The sequence below is a fragment of the Coregonus lavaretus genome (assembly GCF_964263955.1).
Source record: "Coregonus lavaretus genome assembly, chromosome: 21".
In the NCBI taxonomy this organism is placed as follows: Eukaryota; Metazoa; Chordata; class Actinopteri; order Salmoniformes; family Salmonidae; genus Coregonus; species Coregonus lavaretus.
Window position 1 is genome coordinate 46,550,130 of NC_140008.1, and position 19,123 is coordinate 46,569,252.

Genomic DNA, 19,123 nt, shown 5'->3' on the forward strand with positions numbered 1-19,123 from the left:
GGCATTCAGTCAGTTGGTTTAAGATAGGTGTGTATGTGTGCGTGTGTGTGTGTGTGTAGGTGTGCGTGTTCATGCGTGTGTGCGTGTTACCTGTGAAGTGCAGGGACTGGGAGTGGGTTAGGGGGTGCCTCTGGTGAGGACTGATGGAGCACTTGGCTTTCAGAGTGCCGTCCTCTCTGGCTGACAACTTCATAGGCAGCATCTGCTTCATATCCACAGAGGCTGGGAGAGGGAGAGAGACACAGAAAGAGATACAGAGAGAGATAGGAGGGGGGTTGAGAAGAGAAGCGTGTGAGAAAGAGAGAGCGCAACAGAGAGAAGGAAAGATACAAAGGGAGAGAGAGAGAGAAAAGAGAATAAATATCCATTACATTTCCATTACAGTGTGTTATTGGACTGAGCCCAGGAGCCATTCAATTCAGAGCAGGTAATGTGATCATGGTGCATCATTAAGATTAGTCCAGAGTCCTGATAGAGCTCAGCTCTGTCAATCTTACGTGTTCACAAGCCAGTGTATATATCACACTGTTAGACAACAGTACCACTACACAGGGCAGGCAGGGTTCTCTTTGTCCTGTGAGCTTAACCTAAGGAGAATTTGGCTTTTTTTTTTTACAACCAAATCTAAAACATTTATGTAAATAGCATGTTATAGAAGGGCCCAGAAACTATTTTTTTGTGATTCACTTATTTTTGAGAAACTTACCCCAACCACTTACTCATCCTCATTGTGTAGTACGGGGCTCTGAAATAACATGAACAAATGCTCCAAAAACACCATATACAGTGAGGGAAAAAAGTATTTGATCCCCTGCTGATTTTGTACGTTTGCACACTGACAAAGAAATGATCAGTCTATAAATCTAATGGTAGGTTTATTTAAACTGTGAGAGACAGAATAACAACAACAAAAAATCACGAAAAACGCATGTAAAAAATGTTATAAATTGATTTGCATTTTAATGAGGGAAATAAGTATTTGACCCCCTCTCAATCAGAAAGATTTCTGGCTCCCAGGTGTCTTTTATACAGGTAACGAGCTGAGATTAGGAGCACACTCTTAAAGGGAGTTCTCCTAATCTCAGTTTGTTACCTGTATAAAAGACACCTGTCCACAGAAGCAATCAATCAATCAGATTCCAAACTCTCCACCATGGCCAAGACCAAAGAGCTCTCCAAGGATGTCAGGGACAAGATTGTAGACCTACACAAGGCTGGAATGGGCTACAAGACCATCGCCAAGCAGCTTGGTGAGAAGGTGACAACAGTTGGTGCGATTATTCGCAAATGAAAGAAACACAAAAGAACTGTCAATCTCCCTCGGCCTGGGGCTCCATGCAAGATCTCAACTCGTGAAGTTGCAATGATCATGAGAACGGTGAGGAATCAGTCCAGAACTACACGGGAGGATCTTGTCAATGATCTCAAGGTAGCTGGGACCATAGTCACCAAGAAAACAATTGGTAACACACTACGCCGTGAAGGACTGAAATCCTGCAGCACCCGCAAGGTCCCCCTGCTCAAGAAAGCACATATACATGCCCGTCTGAAGTTTGCCATTGAACATCTGAATGATTCAGAGGAGAACTAGGTGAAAGTGTTGTGGTCAGATGAGACCAAAATGGAGCTCTTTGGCATCAACTCAACTCGCCGTGTTTGGAGGGGGTGGAAACATTATGCTTTGGGGGTGTTTTTCTGCTAAGGGGACAGGACAACTTCACTGCATCAAAGGGACGATGGACGGGGCCATGTACCGTCAAATCTTGGGTGAGAACCTCCTTCCCTCAGCCAGGGCATTGAAAATGGGTTGTGGATGGGTATTCCAGCATGACAATGACCCAAAACACACGGCCAAGGCAACAAAGGAGTGGCTCAAGAAGAAGCACATTAAGGTCCTGGAGTGGCCTAGCCAGTCTCCAGACCTTAATCCCATAGAAAATCTGTGGAGGGAGCTGAAGGTTCGAGTTGCCAAACGTCAGCCTCGAAACCTTAATGACTTGGAGAAGATCTGCAAAGAGGAGTGGGACAAAATCCCTCCTGAGATGTGTGCAAACCTGGTGGCAAACTACAAGAAACATCTGACCTCTGTGATTGCCAACAAGGGTTTTGCCACCAAGTACTAAGTCATGTTTTGCAGAGGGGTCAAATACTTATTTCCCTCATTAAAATGCAAATCAATTCATAACATTTTTGACATGCGTTTTTCTGGATTTTGTTGTTGTTATTCTGTCTCTCACTGTTCAAATAAACCTACCATTAAAATTATAGACTGATCATTTCTTTGTCAGTGGGCAAACGTACAAAATCAGCAGGGGATCATACTATTTTCCCTCACTGTACGTCCTTTTAGAAACGGAAAAGCGCTCAGTATAGTGATGCAGGTCTTTAGATGTTTTAGGCATGTAAGTTTGTCATTCCAAACTTTATCCGCAACATAATATATTCTATTTCGTTGTGACTCGAGCGATACCTCTCTGTCCAATCTAGCAGCAGGCTACACTGAGAATTGAACAGCTGGATAGGGGAAACAGCTCGAGTTGCATAAAATGGAATATAACGTTGCGGATAAAGTTCGGAATGACACAATTTCATTTCTACAACATCTAAAGACCTACATTACTATACCGAGAGCGTTTCCGTTTCTTGAAGGACATCTTTTTTTGGAGCATTTGTTCATGTTTTTTCAGTGCCCCCGTACTGCACAACGAGGATGTGAATTGCTGGTTGGGGTAAGTTTCTCAAAAACAAGTGAAACTCCCAAAAAGTGTCTGGACCCTTCTATAATATGCCATTTACATCAAAAATAGAGATTTGGTTGTAAAAAAAAACAAGTCTCCTTTAACCTATAGTGCTGAAAAACAGAGACTGTGCCTACATATTTATAATTTTTACATTTTACATTTTAGTCATTTAGCAGACGCTCTTATCCAGAGCGACTTACAGGAGCAATTAGGGTTAAGTACCTTGCTCAAGGGCACATCGACAGATTTTTCACCTAGTCGGCTTATTAGTGCATGGTGTGCTACTGTTTACGTTCATGTGTATTTCCTGAGCTCAACAAACATCATAAACCAACATTGAAACAATGGCACTACTAGGGAGTGTCCTGCCTACTATAGGGTTCAATACGTAGTAAATGCTACTAATACCTGGTGTGATCGGCCCTTGTGTGTGGTGGTTTCTTGAGTTGAGACTGGTCTTACCTGTGCTGTCTGTACGGTGCGAGGCCTTGCCCTTGCAATTCTTGGAGCTCTTTGAGCTCAGCGCTGCCAGTTTGGTGGGGATCTGCTGCTGGACGCCAAACTGCTTGTGTTGCTGGTTGGTGGTGCTGCACAGGTGGAGCGGCACCTCCTTCTTCACCGGCAACACGGTGGCATTGACGCTCTGACCCCGCGGCGGAACCTCGGGATGCTCCAGGTAGTCTGCGGGCACCCCCGAGAGGCTGGGGCGCACCAGGGCCTTCTGGGGCAGGGGGAGGGTGCGGGAGAGGTCTGAACCGCCAACACCGCGACCGCCCATGCCCAGCAGGAGGTCCCCATTTAGACTGCCGGATAGTGGCACCACCTGGGAGAGGGAGTGGGAAAGGGAGAGGATTTGGGCAGAAGATGAATAACATACAGAGGAAGATGAGAAGCCATTTTGAGTCACATGTCCAAGGGGTTTCAAATGCTTTCAACTCAGGGTATCGATATTTGAGTTTGGCACCAAAAGTTGTAGGACAATTACATTGCCTTAGATTGAGGTTTCAAACGAGAAAACTGTTGTCATGGAACTTGTGTTTAAAAGCGTAATATAATTGTTTGCTGATTTCTGTATACAGTATTTATGGCTCTGACCAAAATGGGTTTGTGATGTAAATTAGATCCCTCTTGCTTTTGTATTTTATGTGTGTGCATGTGCAGGGAAAGAGAGAGAGCACTGCTGGATGTGTTTAAATGACTAGCGAGGTCTCTTTGAACCCAGGACAATGCTGCTCACACAACGATAGGAGAAACATTCAACCTCTTTTACAACACAATCCCTCTGCAAATACAGTGCCTTGCAAAAGTATTCATCCCCCTTGGCTTTTTTCCTATTTTGTTGCATTACAACCTGTAATTTAAATGGATTTTTATTTGGATTTCATGTAATGGACATACACAAAATAGTCAAAATTGGTGAAGTGAAGTGAAATGAAAAAAATAACTTGTTTCAAAGAATTCAAAAAAATAACGGAAAAGTGGTGCGTGCATATGTATTCACCCCCTTTACTATGAAGCTCCTAAATAAGATCTGGTGCAACAAATTACCTTCAGAAGTCACATAATTAGTTAAATAAAGTTCACCTGTATGCAATCTAAGTGTCACATGATCTCAGTATATACAGTGAAGGAAAAAAGTGTTTGATCCCCTGCTGATTTTGTACATTTGCCCAATGACAAAGACATGATCAGTCTATAATTTTAATGGTAGGTTTATTTGAACAGTGTTGTGAGAGACAGAATAAGTATTTGACCCCCTCTCAATCAGAAAAATTTCTGGCTCCCAGGTGTCTTTTATACAGGTAACGAGCTGAGATTAGGAGCACACTCTTAAAGGGAGTGCTCCTAATCTCAGCTTGTTACCTGTATAAACGACACCTGTCCACAGAAGCAATCAATCAATCAGATTCCAAACTCTCCACCATGGCCAAGACCAAAGAGCTGTCCAAGGATGTCAGGGACAAGATTGTAGACCTACACAAGGCTGGAATGGGCTACAAGACCATCGCCAAGCAGCTTGGTGAGAAGGTGACAACAGTTGGTGCGATTCTTCGCAAATGGAAGAAACACAAAATAACTGTCAATCTCCCTCGGCCTGGGGCTCCATGCAAGATCTCACCTCGTGGAGTTGCAATGATCATGAGAACGGTGAGGAATCAGCCCAGAACTACACGGGAGGATCTTGTCAATGATCTCAAGGCAGCTGGGACCATAGTCACCAAGAAAACAATTGGGAAAACAATTGGTAACACACTACGTCGTGAAGGACTGAAATCCTGCAGCGCCCGCAAAGTCCCCCTGCTCAAGAAAGCACATATACAGGCCCGTCTGAAGTTTGCCAATGAACATCTGAATGATTCAGAGGAGAACTGGGTGAAAGTGTTGTGGTCAGATGAGACCAAAATCGAGCTCTTTGGCATCAACTCAACTCGCCGTATTTGGAGGAGGAGGAATGCTGCCTATGACCCCAAGAACACCATCCCTACCGTCAAACATGGCGGTGGAAACATTATGCTTTGGGGGTGTTTTTCTGCTAAGGGGACAGGACAACTTCACCGCATCAAAAGGGACGATGGACGGGGCCATGTACCGTCAAATCTTGGGTGAGAACCTCCTTCCCTCAGCCAGGGCATTGAAAATGGGTCGTGGATGGGTATTCCAGCATGACAATGACCCAAAACACACGGCCAAGGCAACAAAGGAGTGGCTCAAGAAGAAGCACATTAAGGTCCTGGAGTGGCCTAGCCAGTCTCCAGACCTTAATCCCATAGAAAATCTGTTGAGGGAGCTTAAGGTTCGAGTTGCCAAACGTCAGCCTCGAAACCTTAATGACTTGGAGAAGATCTGCAAAGAGGAGTGGGACAAAATCTCTCCTGAGATGTGTGCAAACCTGGTGGCAAACTACAAGAAACGTCTGACCTCTGTGATTGCCAACAAGGGTTTTGCCACCAAGTACTAAGTCATGTTTTGCAGAGGGGTCAAATACTTATTACCCTCAATAAAATGCAAATCAATTTATAACATTTTTGACATGCGTTTTTAGTTATTTCTTTTTTGTTATTCTGTCTCTCACTGTTCAAATAAACCTACCATTAAAATTATAGACTGATCAAGTCTTTGTCAGTGGGCAAACGTACAAAATCAGCATGGATCAAATACTTTTTTCCCTCACTGTTGGGTGTGTGTGTGCGTGAGTGTATGTGTAACATCGTCACCCACCTCGATTGTCTTCCTCTTGATCTTCCTCTGCTGCTCCAGGCGTTCCTTCTCCTTCTCCACGGTGCGGGTTGACTCCCTCAGTCTCTCCAGATCCTGTTGGTACATCTCCCTTTGTCTCTCCAGCTCCTCCCTCTCCTCCGCCAGCTTCTCCTCCTGCCTCCTGCACTCCTCCTCCCTCTGCCTCAGCTTGCCCTCCGCGGCCTCTGCCTGCTGCCGGTGGCGCTCCCGCTCCCTCTCCCAGCGAGCCTGGGAAGAAACACAAGGTTCAATTTGACTAAATGCAGACTGGCATAATACTGCATTAAGTAAAAGTCATAGGGCGAGTTTGAGGTCGTCTCGTTTTGCAGGAGTTATCATGATCATATTAATGTGGTTCCCTTTTACTAGTATTATCAGATTTAATTATCTACATAGTGTAATTGTAATGAAGACAACCTGTAAGGCGACCATAAATCTAATTAAGGATGCCATTTCGACTGTGTCTCACCTGCTCCTGTCGGTGCTGTGACTGCAGCTTGTGGAAGCTGGCCAGCTCCTCCCTCTGCAGGGCCAGCGTCCTCTGTTTCTCCTGCTCCAGGAGCCCATTGCCACGGTGACGGCCGGGGAAGGAGGCACGCTCTTTGAGGGAGGCGCGCTGTAGCTCGATGTGGCTGTCTTGCTGGCAGATGACGGCCTAAAGGGGAGGGGAGACCGGTGGAGAGGAGGAGATACGTGGGTCAACTTCTGGAAAGCATGAGGCTTGTGGTCACAGACCATAACCAATCAAAAGGCTAGTCTAGCAGTCTCCATGTGATGTCATTTTAACATTTCTGTTGACATGCAGACAGACGGGTTTTGGCGTCTCGCCCTGGTAAGTGTGGAAGGCTGCAGTCCGATTGATTGTTCACGGCCCAGTCACACACAGGACTGGAGGAGAGCCACATGCTAGCATTTCATGTGCTAGCACGCCTACTGGTGGTTAAGAGCATTGTGCCAGCAACCGAAAGGTCGCTGGTTCTAATCCCCGAGCCGAACTAGGTGAAAAATCTGTCGATGTGCCCTTGAGCAAGGCACTTAACCCTAATTGCTCATGTAAGTCGCTCTGGATAAGAGCGTCTGCTAAATGACTCAAATGTAAATGAGTATGAGCATGTAAGTGGATGTGGAGAGGTTGTTATTGAGGGAAATGTGAGTGAGAAGTGTTGTTTTGTTTACCTGCAAGCTGTAGAGTCTCTGAGACAGCATCAGTACCAGGTCAAAGAACTAGGGAGACCGAGACAGGAACGGAAAGAGAAGATCAAAATACAACTCTAGGTTTGGACACTATGGGACAGTACACCTTTGAGAGGCCATGATAAAACATGAGGATTGAAGAAGAGCGAGGTTCAAATACCATATGAACACGGAACATCTCCTACCTCAGCTTCTGGAAAGGTGTTGGACCAGATGGGGTTCCAGATGGCTGGAGAGGCCTCATCATTATCAGCAGCCTGTACAACAGACACAACATTACACAATTTATGACATTTCCCCTCAGGGATGAATAAAGTATCTATTGATCTACACTGAACAAAAATATAAACGCAACAGAGTTACAGTTCATAAGGAAATCAGTCAATTGTTATGAAGTCATTGGGCCCTAATCTATGGATTTCACATGACTGGGAATACAGATATGCATCGGTTGGTCACACATATCTTAAAAAAAAAAAAATTGGGGCGTGGATCAGAAAACCAGTCAGTATCTGCTGTGACCACCATTTGCCTCATGCAGCTCGACACATCTCCTTTGCATAGAGTTGGATCAGGCTGTTGATTGTCACCTGTGTAATGTTGTCCCACTCCTCTTCAATGGCTGTGCGAAGTTGCTGGATATTGGCGGGAACTGGAACACGCTGTCGTACACGTCGATCCAGAGCATCCCAAATATGCTCAATGGGTGACATACACATACAAAAGTATGTGGACACATCTTCAAATGAGTGGAGTCGGCTATTTCAGCCACACCCGTTGCTGACAGGTGTATGAAATCGAGCACACAGCCATGCAATCTCCATAGACAAACATTGGCAGTACAATGGTCTTACTAAAAAGAGCTTTGAGTTTCAATGTTGTGCCGTCATAAGATGCCACCTTTGCAACAAGTCAGTTCGTCAAATTTCTGCCCTGCTAGAGCTGCCCCGGTCAACTGTAAGTGCTGTTATTGTGAAGTGGAAACTTCTAGGAGCAACAACGGCTCAGCCGCGAAGCTGTAGGCCACACAAGCTCACAGAACAGGACCACCGAGTGCTGAAGCGCGTAAAAATCATCTGTCCTCAGTTTCAACACTCACTACTGAGTTCCAAACTGCCTCTGGAAACAACGTCAGCACAATAACTGTTCGTCGGGAGCTTCATGAAATGGATTTCCATGGTCGAGCAGCCACACACAAGCCTATGATCACCATGCGCAATGTAAAGCTCGCCGCCATTGGACTCTGGAGCAGTGGAAACGCGCTCTCTGGAGTGATTAATCACTCTTCACCACCTGGCAGTCCAACGGACTAATCTGGGTTTGGCGGATGCCAGGAGAACGCTACCTGCCCGAATGCATAAAGTTTGTGGAGTAAAGTTTGTAAAGTTTGGTGGAGGAGGAAAAATGGTCTGGGGCTGTTTTTCATAGTTTGGGCTAGGCCCCTTAGCTCCAGTGAAGGGAAATCGTAACACTACAGCATACAATGACATTCTAGACAATTCTGTGCTTCCAACTTCAGCATGACAATGCCCCCGTGCACAAAGCGAGGTCCATACAGAAATGGTTTGTCGATATCGGTATGGAAGATCTTGACTGGCCTGCACAGAGCCCTGACCTCAACCCCATCAAACACCTTTGGGATGAAATGGAACGCCTAATTGCCTTACATCAGTGCCTGACCGCACTAATGCTCTTATGGCTGAATGGAAGCAAGTCCCCGCAGCAATGTACCAACATCTAGTGGAAAGCCTTCCCAGAAGAGTGGAGGCTGTTATAGCAGCAAAGGGGGGACCAACTCCATATTAATGCCCATGATTTTGGAATGAGATGTTCGATGAGCAGGTGTCCACAAACTTTTGGTAATGTAGTGTATCTGTTGAGTATGCAGGTCATGGAAGAACTGGGACATTTTTAGCTTCCAGGAATTGTGTACAGATCCTTGCGACATGGGGCCATGCATTATCATGCTGAAACATGAGGTGATGGCAGCGGATGAATGGCACGACAACGGGCCTCAGGATCTCGTCACGGTATCGCTGTGCATTCAAATTGCCATCGATAAAATGCAATTGTTTTTGTTCTCCATAGCTTATGCCTGCCCATACCATAACCCCACCATGACATCAGCAAACCACTCGCCCACACGACGCCGTCTGCCATCTGCCCGGTACAGTTTAAACCGGGATTAATCCATTAAGAGCACACTTCTCCAGTGTGCCAGTGGCCATCGACGCCGAACTGCAGACAGTTCAAGACCCTGGTGAGGATGAGGAGACATAAATCATACCGGGAACAGTAGCATTTCCCCAAAATAGATAAATTACTAAGTAATGACGGAGTAAAGTAGCTTTTGTTCTGTATACTGGGTCATCTAATCTATTTATTTTGTATTTATTGAAATACTGGTACATTTCTGAACGACCTGTGGCGCAGTGGTCTAAGGCACTGCATTGCAGTGCTAGCTGTGCCACTAGAGATCCTGGTTCGAATCCAGGCTCTGTCGTAGCCGGCCGCGACCGGGAGACCCATGGGGCGGCGCGCAATTGGCCCAGCGTCGTCCAGGATAGGGGAGGGAATGGCCGGCAGGGATGTAGCTCAGTTGGTAGAGCATGGCGTTTGCAACGCCAGGGTTGTGGGTTCGATTCCCACAGGGGGTATGAAAAAATAAGAAATAATGTATGCACTAACTGTAAGTCGCTCTGGATAAGAGCGTCTGCTAAATGACTAAAATGTACATGTAAAAAAATGCTCTTATCACTGTTTACTCAACACTAGCTACACTGCTGGCTATGTTGTGGGGACAGGGAGTGTGTTGCCCTGGTCACCCTGGAACTTAAGTTGTGACACAGTCTGTCCTTTTAAGACATTTTCTCATCCATGTTTGCTGTGGTTGTTAGCGCGAGTGAGTGTGTGTTTGACCCACCGGTGGCTGCTCCAGGGCCTGGCTGGTCTGAATCTCCTTGAGCTGGGGGTCAGAGCGGGCTCTCTGGCTCCTGTCTCTGTCCCCTCCACTGTAGTTCTTCTTCTTCACACTGCCTTCTAACACACACACACACACACACACACACACACACACACACACACACGTTTGAATATTATGAAATAGTCATTTTGGATCTTATGAGAGTGGTACACAGACACTATGGGAATTAGGGCCGGGATGATACCAGTATCGCAATACTCGTTAGAATCGTGGCAAGGAAACAAAACACAAAGCGGATTTAACTTCTTTAGGAAAACAGCCCTAATGTCTGCTTCGTGTTTTCATTTTTGCCCTGGAAAAAATGGGAATACAATGGTGATACAGCACATGCAGAGCAGAGCAGGCAGGTGGAGTGGACTTACTCTTGTTGAGGATGGTGGGGCTGCTGTCGTAGCCCCCGAAGGTGCCTGCTCTCCTGGGCATAGCCCCGGAGCCTAAACCCTCCTCTGGACGTGGAGCTAGCTCTCTCACACCAGACAGCAACATGTTCTGAAGGTTCTCCACTGGAGAGAGCGAGAGTCCGAGCGAGAGAGACGGAGTTAGGTAGTAAGAAAGATGAACAATAATGTTTTAAGAAAGAACAAGAGTAGTGAGGACGGAGCTAACCCTCCTATTGTTACAGTTGGGTGCAGTGGCGACCTGTCATTTTTTGGGGGGGGATGCCTGTTTTGGCATTAATACGTGTCACATATCAGTTTGCAAACAATGTAAAATAAATAAATAATAATAAGAGTTGATAAAGCCGCATACAAACTTGGTATCTTTTTTTCTTCCTTTGAGTAAGGCAGCTCCAAAATGCAGGCGTTTCAGCCTAGCTCAGTGCTTTCTGCAGTGGTGGGGCAGCCAGCGGAAAATACGGAGCATAGGGGTTGGTAATGTTCTCTAGTTGCGCCGTGATTGGCTCATTGTTCTGTCACTCATGGGGACACTACGTCACCGCCAAATCTAAGGGTACTTGGGTGCTGACTTAAGAGTTACATTGGAGGTGCCCATCCAAGAAGGCTCAAGGTCATTGGCCACAGATAAAATTATGTCAAATCACGTTATATCTACAGCAGCTTTGATTCAACTGATCATGTCAACATCATACCTTCAAAATCTTAGCTAGCAAGCTAGCAGTCATCATCATGAATCAAGTCGACAATCTACTGGCAAATCCTTTTTAATCCTTGTCATATGAAGAGGAATAATGAAGAGAATTTATAGATAAAACGTATCGGTGCTCATCGGCCATTGGACATAAACATTACACAACAAATTCAACAATAAGTGGTTTGGAAGGAATCAGTGGCTAACTACAAGCATTGCAAAGCTCACTAGCCTGCTATTCAGTGGAGTGGGTGTGTGGTCCCAAGTCTGGGTTTAAGGGTCTCTTTTCCATGCTTAAAAGGATAAACATTCAACATTGGCCATGGTGTCAATCCAGCATGACTTCTGCCGCGCTCAAAACAACTGGCAACTCAGAACTGGGAAATCTGATTTCAGTGAGTTCAAGACAACTGGGAACTCGGGAAAAAACTAGCTCCGACTGGGAAAAACGTTTTGAATGGTCATCCAACTCGGAATTGCAGGTCGGGGACTCGGGCCTCTTTCTAGAGCTCCGACTTGAAGATCACTGACGTCATCATGATTCGACCTTGTTTTTTTCCGAATTCCCAGTTGTCTTTAAAGCACAATAAATCCAGAGAAAGCCAGACTTTGATGACAAAGTTTGAAGACTAAATTTGCCCACAAAGGACCGCTGCGCCACCTTCCTCTTTCAAGTGTAGCTCAGTTGGTAGAGCATGGCGTTTGCAACGCCAGGGTTGTGGGTTCGATTCCCACGGGGGGCCAGTATGACAATGTATGCACTCACTAACTGTAAGTCGCTCTGGATAAGAGCGTCTGCTAAAATGACCAAAGAAAAAGTGAGCACAGCACAACAAGGTGAGTCCAAAAATTTATTGTATGCTGCTGCATAAATGATGTAATATGCCAGGGAGATATACTGTAGCTAAGAAAGTAATACTAAGTGTATGTTGTGTAGTAAGCGGTTCGTAGCCCATGTGCCTCACCCTAATAATTTGGTCCCGTTTCCCCTCCTAATTTTGCCTACTGTTCTGACTCGGTGGTGCACATGTAGCCTATAGCCTGTTTTAGAGAAATGTAATCATCGAATATTGTAAGAGCTTTCATTGTCTCCTTATATGCCCCCTTTATTTATCCTACGGTTCTGACTTGATCTACAGGGAGAATACTTTAAGAACGGCCCATGTTCTGAATTCTGTCGCTGTACATTTCAAAAGTGCTGAACAAATAGTCATATTGACTACGTCCATCCTAGCTCGCTCATTAATGTCTTAATCGAAATTATCCGCTCGTCATCCCTTTATGCCATAGTTCGTACATATCAATTGTTAGTAGAAACCACATTTGTTTAAGCAAGTCAGCCATATCAGCTGTTTTTTTAAAGGCAGTGAATGTTTCGCTGCCAGACAAGGCTCCGCTGATTGCCAGGTGTAGCAATGGTAAGTAGTTGGGACTGCTGTTGGGACTCTGCTGTTGGGACAGCTTTATGTAGGCCCTAACAGTTTGTGGGCACCGTTTGTCACCGTTATAGTGCAATTCATGTATTGTTTAGAGTTGTGATGTGTTGTGGGTTTGCTGGCATGCATCTAAAAAATAAAAATGTTTTGTTTGCCCCACCAAGATTTACATGCTAAAATCACCACTGGTTGGGTATCTGTATGTAACACACCTAACTAAACTAATCAAAGTCTGAATTATTTGTGAATTACATGAATCATATGTAGTCTTGAGTTGGATCAAAAACCTATACAGTATAACAAAAGCCAGTGTATTGTACTCTGTACTGCACTGTGTTGTGTGTGTTGTACCTTCAGTGATGGCTCCCTTGAGCAGCGTCTCCCCCTGGTGGAGGTCTGAGGCATCACCACGCAGCAGCAGACAGGAGCGTGAGGCCATATCCTCAAGACCAGCCACAGACTCTGCCATGTCTGCAAACAGCTGCAGCTTCTCTGTCAGACCTGCCACGATCTGGCCATCCTTCTGGCTCAGACGCTCTGGGAGAGGAGAGAGGGACAGAGGAAGAGAGTTCTCAATGATTCGATTCTCCTAAATAAATGGAATACAAGGAAGAGAAACATTGAGCAAATGTGAATGTTGTTGACTGGTGCATGAGCAAACCCTAATGGCCTAGCATCGACATTACACTATTTTACAAAGATAGCTGGTCTGTCTGTCATTAGTTACCTTGGAACTCTTTGAATCTGGTGGCTCGAGCCTCCTCCTCCTCACTGAAGAGCCTCTCTGTTTGTGGACAACTGAGAGTGAGAGAGAGAGAGAGAGAGAGAGAGGAAAAGAAAGAGAGAGAGAGAATGAAAAAGAGAGCAAGACACAGACATACACTGAGTGTACAAAACATTAGGAACACCTTCCTAATATTGAGTCCCCTTTTCCCCACAGAACCGCCTCAATTCGTTGGGGCATGGACTCTACAAGGTGGTGAAAGCATTCCACAGGGATGATGGCCCATGGTGACTCCAATGTTTCCCACAGTTGTGTCAAGTTGGCTGGTTGTCCTTTGGGTGGTGGACCATTCTTGATACACACCGGAAACTGTTGAGTGTGAAAAACCCAGCAGCGTTGCAGTTCTTGACACTACCATACAACGTTCAAAGGCATTTAAATATTTTGTCTTGCCCATTCACCCTCTGAATGGCACACATACACAATCCATGCCTCAATTGTCTCAAGGTTTAAAAATCCTTCTTTAACCGGTCTCATCCCCTTCATCTACACTGATTGAACTGGAATTTAACAAGTGACATCAATTGGGGATTATAGTTTTCACCTGGATTCACCTGGTCATTCTGTCATGTTCTGTATGCTCAGTGTATGTCATGGAAAGAGCAGGTGTTCCTAATGTTTTGTACACTCAGTGTACATACAAAGATGAGTTAGTTATGACTAAGCCTTGGCTTAAGTATAAAGCAGGGTTTCTCAATTCCAGTTCTGGGCACTAACTGTGAATCCAGGTTCTCTTTTGAACCAATTAGTCCCATTGAGAAGAAGTATTATGCTGCATTCGTAACCAAGTGATAATTTACAACATATGACTGGGAAACATCCACTTGAACAACCATCAAACTGGTAATTACTAGTGTGAAATCCGTCTATCATCCTGAGCACCCACTTCTCCCACATGCTGACCTCTGACAACAGCATTTTCGGCAGTTAAATGCAACAGCAAAACATGAAATGTGAATAAAATGTAATAATGTGTGTGTGAGTTTTGTAATGAGCTGGAGATAAATGCAGCATACGCAGTGGGTCCCCAGGGTCAGTGTTGAAAAACACCTACAGTACCAGTCAAAAGTCTGGACACATATTTTTTACTATTTTCTTTTCTACATTGTACAATACTAGTGAAGACATTAAAACTGTGAAATAACACATGGAAACATGTAGTAACCATAAAAGTGTCAAAATATATTTTATATTTGAGATTCTTCAAAGTTGCCACCCTTTGACTTGATGACAGCTTTGCACACTCTTGGCATTCTCTCAACCAGCTGCATTTGAGCCAATCAGTTGTGTTGTGACAAGGTAGGGGTGGTATACAGAATATAGCCCTGTTTGGTAAAATATTATGGCAAGAACAGCTGAAATAAGCAAAGAGAAACGACAGTCCATCAGTCGCAAAAACCATCAAGCGCTATGATAAAACTGGCTCTCATGAGGACCGCCACAGGAAAGGATGACCCAAAGTTACCTCTGCGGCAGAGGATAAGTTCATTAGAGTTAACGGCACCTCAGATTGCAGCCCAAATAAATGCTTCACAGAGTTCAAGTAACAGACACATCAACATCAACTGTTCAGAGGAGACTGCTTGAATCAGGCCTTCATGGTCGAATTGCTGCAAAGAAACCACTACTAAAGGACACCAATAAGAAGAAGAGACTTGCTTGGGCCAAGAAACACGAGCAATGGAGATTAGACCGGTGGAAATCTGTCCTTTGGTCTGATGAGTCCAAATTTGAGATTTTGGGTTACAACCACCGTGTCTTTGTGAGACGCAGAGCAGGTGAACGGATTACCTCCGCATGTGTGGTTCCCACCGTGAAGCATGGAGGAGTAGGTGTGATGGTGCTTTGCTGGTGACACTGTCTGTGATTTATTTAGAATTCAAGGCACACTTAACCAGCATGGCTACCACAGTAATTCTGCAGCGATACGCCATCCCATCTGGTTTGCTCTTAGTGGGACTATCATTTGTTTTTCAACAGGACAATGACCCAAAACACCTCCAGGCTGTGTAAGGGCTATTTGACCAAGAAGGAGAGTGATGGAGTGCTGCATCAGATGACCTGGCCTCCACAATCACCCAACCTCAACCCAATTGAGATGGTTTGGGATGAGTTGGACTGCAGAGTGAAGGAAAAGCAGCCAACAAGTGCTCAGCATATGTTGGACCTCCTTTAAGACTGTTGGAATAGCATTCCTCATGAAGCTGGTTGAGAGAATGCTAAGAGTGTGCAAAGCTGTCATCAAGGCAAAGGATGGCTACTTTGAAGAATCTAAAATATAAATATTTTGATTTGTTTATCACTTTTTTGGTTACTACATGATTCCATATGTGTTATTTCATAGTTTTGATATCTTCACTATTATTCTACAATGTGGAAAATAGTAAAAATAAAGAAAAATCCTTGAATGAGTAGGTGTCCAAACTTTTGACTGGAACTGTATATATATAATATATATATATATATATATATATATATATATATATATATATATATATATATATATATATATATATATGAACGGGTAGGCCTGAAAAAATAAATAAAAATGAACAAAAATAGTACGTCCAACCGGCCTCAAAACCGCAGTCTATGTGTAACCTCCACATCCGGCTTCTTTACCTGCGGGATCGTCTGAAACCAGCCACCCAGACAGCTGATGAAACTGTGGGTTTGCACAACCGAATAAGTTCGGCACAAACTGTCAGAAACAGTCTCAGGGAAGCTCATCTGCGTGCTCTTCGTCCTCACCCGGGTCTTGACCAGACTGTAGGTTGGCGTCGTAACCGACTTCAGTGGGCAAATGCTCACCTTCGATGGCCACTGGCACGCTGGAGAAGTGTGCTCGTCACGGATTTATGGGTTTTCCGTGCATCAGCAGGACAGAACAGCTACGTCCGGTAAGACGAGGAGTGGTTGTGTGTGTCTATTTGTCAATAACAGCTTGTGCGCCATGTCTGGGAAGTCTCGAGGTATTGCTCGCCTGAGGTAGAGTACCTCATGATAAGCTGTAGACCACACTATCTACCAAGAGAGTTTCCATCTATATTTTTACCACCACAAACCGATGCTGGCACTAAGACCACACTCAACGAGCTGTAGTGGCCGGGGACTTTAATGCAGGCAAATTTAAATCCGTTTGACCTAATTTCTACCAGCATGTCACATGTGCAACCAGAGGAAAAAAAAACTCTAGACCACCTTTACTCCACACACAGAGACAAATAGAAAGCTCTCCCTCGCCCTCCATTTGGCAAATCTGGCCATAATTATATCCTCCTGATTCCTGCTTACAAGCAAAAACTAAAGCAGGAAGTTCCAGTGACTGGCTCAATATGGAAGTGGTCAGATGACGCGGATGCTACGCTACAGGACTGTTTTGCTAGCACAGACTGGAATATGTTGCAGGATTCATCCAATGGTATTGAGGAGAATACCACGTCAGTCACTGGCTTCATCAGTAAGTGCATCGACGACGTCGTCCCCACAGTGACCGTACGTACATATCCCAACTAGAAGCCAAGGATTACAGGCAACATTCGCACCGAGCTAAAGGCTAGAGCTGCCGGATTCAAGGAATGGGACTCTAATCCGGACGCTTATAAGAAATCCCACTATGCCCTCAGACGAACCATCAAACAGGCAAAGTGTCAATACGGGACTAAGATTGAATCCTACTACACCGGCTCTGACGCTCGTCGGATGTGGCAGGGCTTGCAAACTATTACAGACTACAAAGGGAAACCCAGCCGGGAGCTGCCCAGGGTCGCGAGCCTACCAGATGGGCTTAATGCCTTTTATGCTAGCTTCCAGGCAAGCAACACTGAATCATGCATGAGAGCACCAGCTTTTCCGGACAACTATGTGATCACGCTCTCCGTAGCCGATGTGAGCATGCTTCTTTAAAAACAGGTCAACCTTCACAAGGCCGCGGGCCAGACGGATTATCAGGACATGTACTCAGAGCAACTGGCAAGTGCTTCACTGACATTTTCAACCTCTCCCTGACCGAGTCTGTAATACCTACATGTTTCAAACAGACCACCATAGTCCGTATGCCCAAAAAAGCAAATTACTACCGCCCCGTAGCACTCACGTCAGTAGCCATGAAGTGCTTTGAAAGGCTGGTCATGGCTCACATCAACACCATCATCCCGGAAACCCTAGACCCACTCCAACTTGCATACCGCCCCAACAGATCCACAGATGACGCAATCTCAATAGCAATCCACACTGCTTTTTCCCACCCGGACAAAAGGAACACCTATGTGAGAATGCTGTTCATTGTCATACAGCTCAGCGTTCAACACCATAGTGCCCACAAAGCTCATCACTAAGCTAAGGACCCTAGGACTAAACATCTCTGCAACTGGATCCTGGACTTCCTGATGGGCTGCCCCCAGGTGGTAAGGGTAGGCAACAACACATATGCCACGCTGATCCTCAACACGGAGGACCTTCAGTGGTGCATGCTTAGTCCCCTCCTGTACTCCCTGTTTACCCACGACTGCGTGGCCAAGCACGATTTCAACACCATCATTATGTTTTCTGATGACACAACAGTGGTAGGCCTGATCACCGACAACGATGAGACAGCCTATAGGGAGGTCAGAGACCTGGCAGCGTGGTGCCAGGAGAACAACCTCTCCCTCAACGTGAGAAAGACAAAAGGAGCTGATCGTGGACTACAGGAAAAGGATGGCCGAACACGCCCCCATTCACATCGACGGGGCTGTAGTGGAGCGGGTCGAGAGTTTCAAGTTCCTTGGTGTCCACATCAACAACAAACTATCATGGTCCAAACACACCAAGATAGTCGTGAAGAGGGCACGACAACGCCTTTTCCCCCTCAAGAGACTGAACAAATTTGGCATGGGTCCCCAGATCCTCAAAAAGCTGCACCATCGAGAGCATCCTGACCGGTTGCATCACCGCCTGGTATGGCAACTGTTCGGCATCCGACCATAAGGCTCTATAGATGGTACTGGGTACGGCCCAGAACATAACTGGCCAAGCTTCCTACCATCCAGGACCTACAGTGGCTTGCGAAAGTATTCACCACCCTTGGAATTTTTCCTATTTTGTTGCCTTACAACCTGGAATTAAAATAGCTTTTTGGGGGGTTTGTATCATTTGATTTACAAAACATGCCTACCACTTTGAAGACGCAAAATATTTTTTATTGTGAAACAAACAAGAAATAAGACAAAAAAACAGAAAACTTGAGCGTGCATAACTACTCACCCACCCAAAGTCAATACTTTGTAGAGCCACCTTTTGCAGCAATTACAGCTGCAAGTCTCTTGGGGTATGTCTCTATAAGCTTGGCACATCTAGCCACTGGGATTTTTGCCCATTCTTCAAGGCAAAACTGCTCCAGCTCCTTCAAGTTGGATGGGTTCCGCTGGTGTACAGCAATCTTTAAGTCATACCACAGATTCTCAATTGGATTGAGGTCTGGGCTTTGACTAGGCCATTCCAAGACATTTAAATGTTTCCCCTTAAACCACTCGAGTGTTGCTTTAGCAGTATGCTTAGGGTCATTGTCCTGCTGGAAGGTGAACCTCCGTCCCAGTCTCAAATCTCTGGAAGACTGAAACAGGTTTCCCTCAAGAATTTCCCTGTATTTAGCGCAATCCATAATTCCTTCAATTCTGAC

At 45.3% G+C, this 19,123-nt stretch overlaps 1 protein-coding gene across 1 annotated transcript in view; it reads right to left on the reverse strand.

The window, feature by feature from the left end:
- The window catches only part of LOC311149015 (rho guanine nucleotide exchange factor 18-like), a gene marked incomplete at its 5' end in the record, with an annotated part of 145,648 nt that overhangs the window by 4,993 nt on the left and 121,532 nt on the right, over positions 1-19,123 (reverse strand). Inside the window, 10 exons of the mRNA XM_084186086.1 lie at positions 91-222; positions 3,204-3,564; positions 5,961-6,206; positions 6,448-6,633; positions 7,155-7,202; positions 7,358-7,429; positions 10,096-10,204; positions 10,514-10,658; positions 13,032-13,217; positions 13,408-13,478. Coding sequence (XP_084042212.1) covers positions 91-222; positions 3,204-3,564; positions 5,961-6,206; positions 6,448-6,633; positions 7,155-7,202; positions 7,358-7,429; positions 10,096-10,204; positions 10,514-10,658; positions 13,032-13,217; positions 13,408-13,478 — 1,556 coding nt within the window. The remainder of the gene's footprint in view (positions 1-90; positions 223-3,203; positions 3,565-5,960; positions 6,207-6,447; positions 6,634-7,154; positions 7,203-7,357; positions 7,430-10,095; positions 10,205-10,513; positions 10,659-13,031; positions 13,218-13,407; positions 13,479-19,123) is intronic.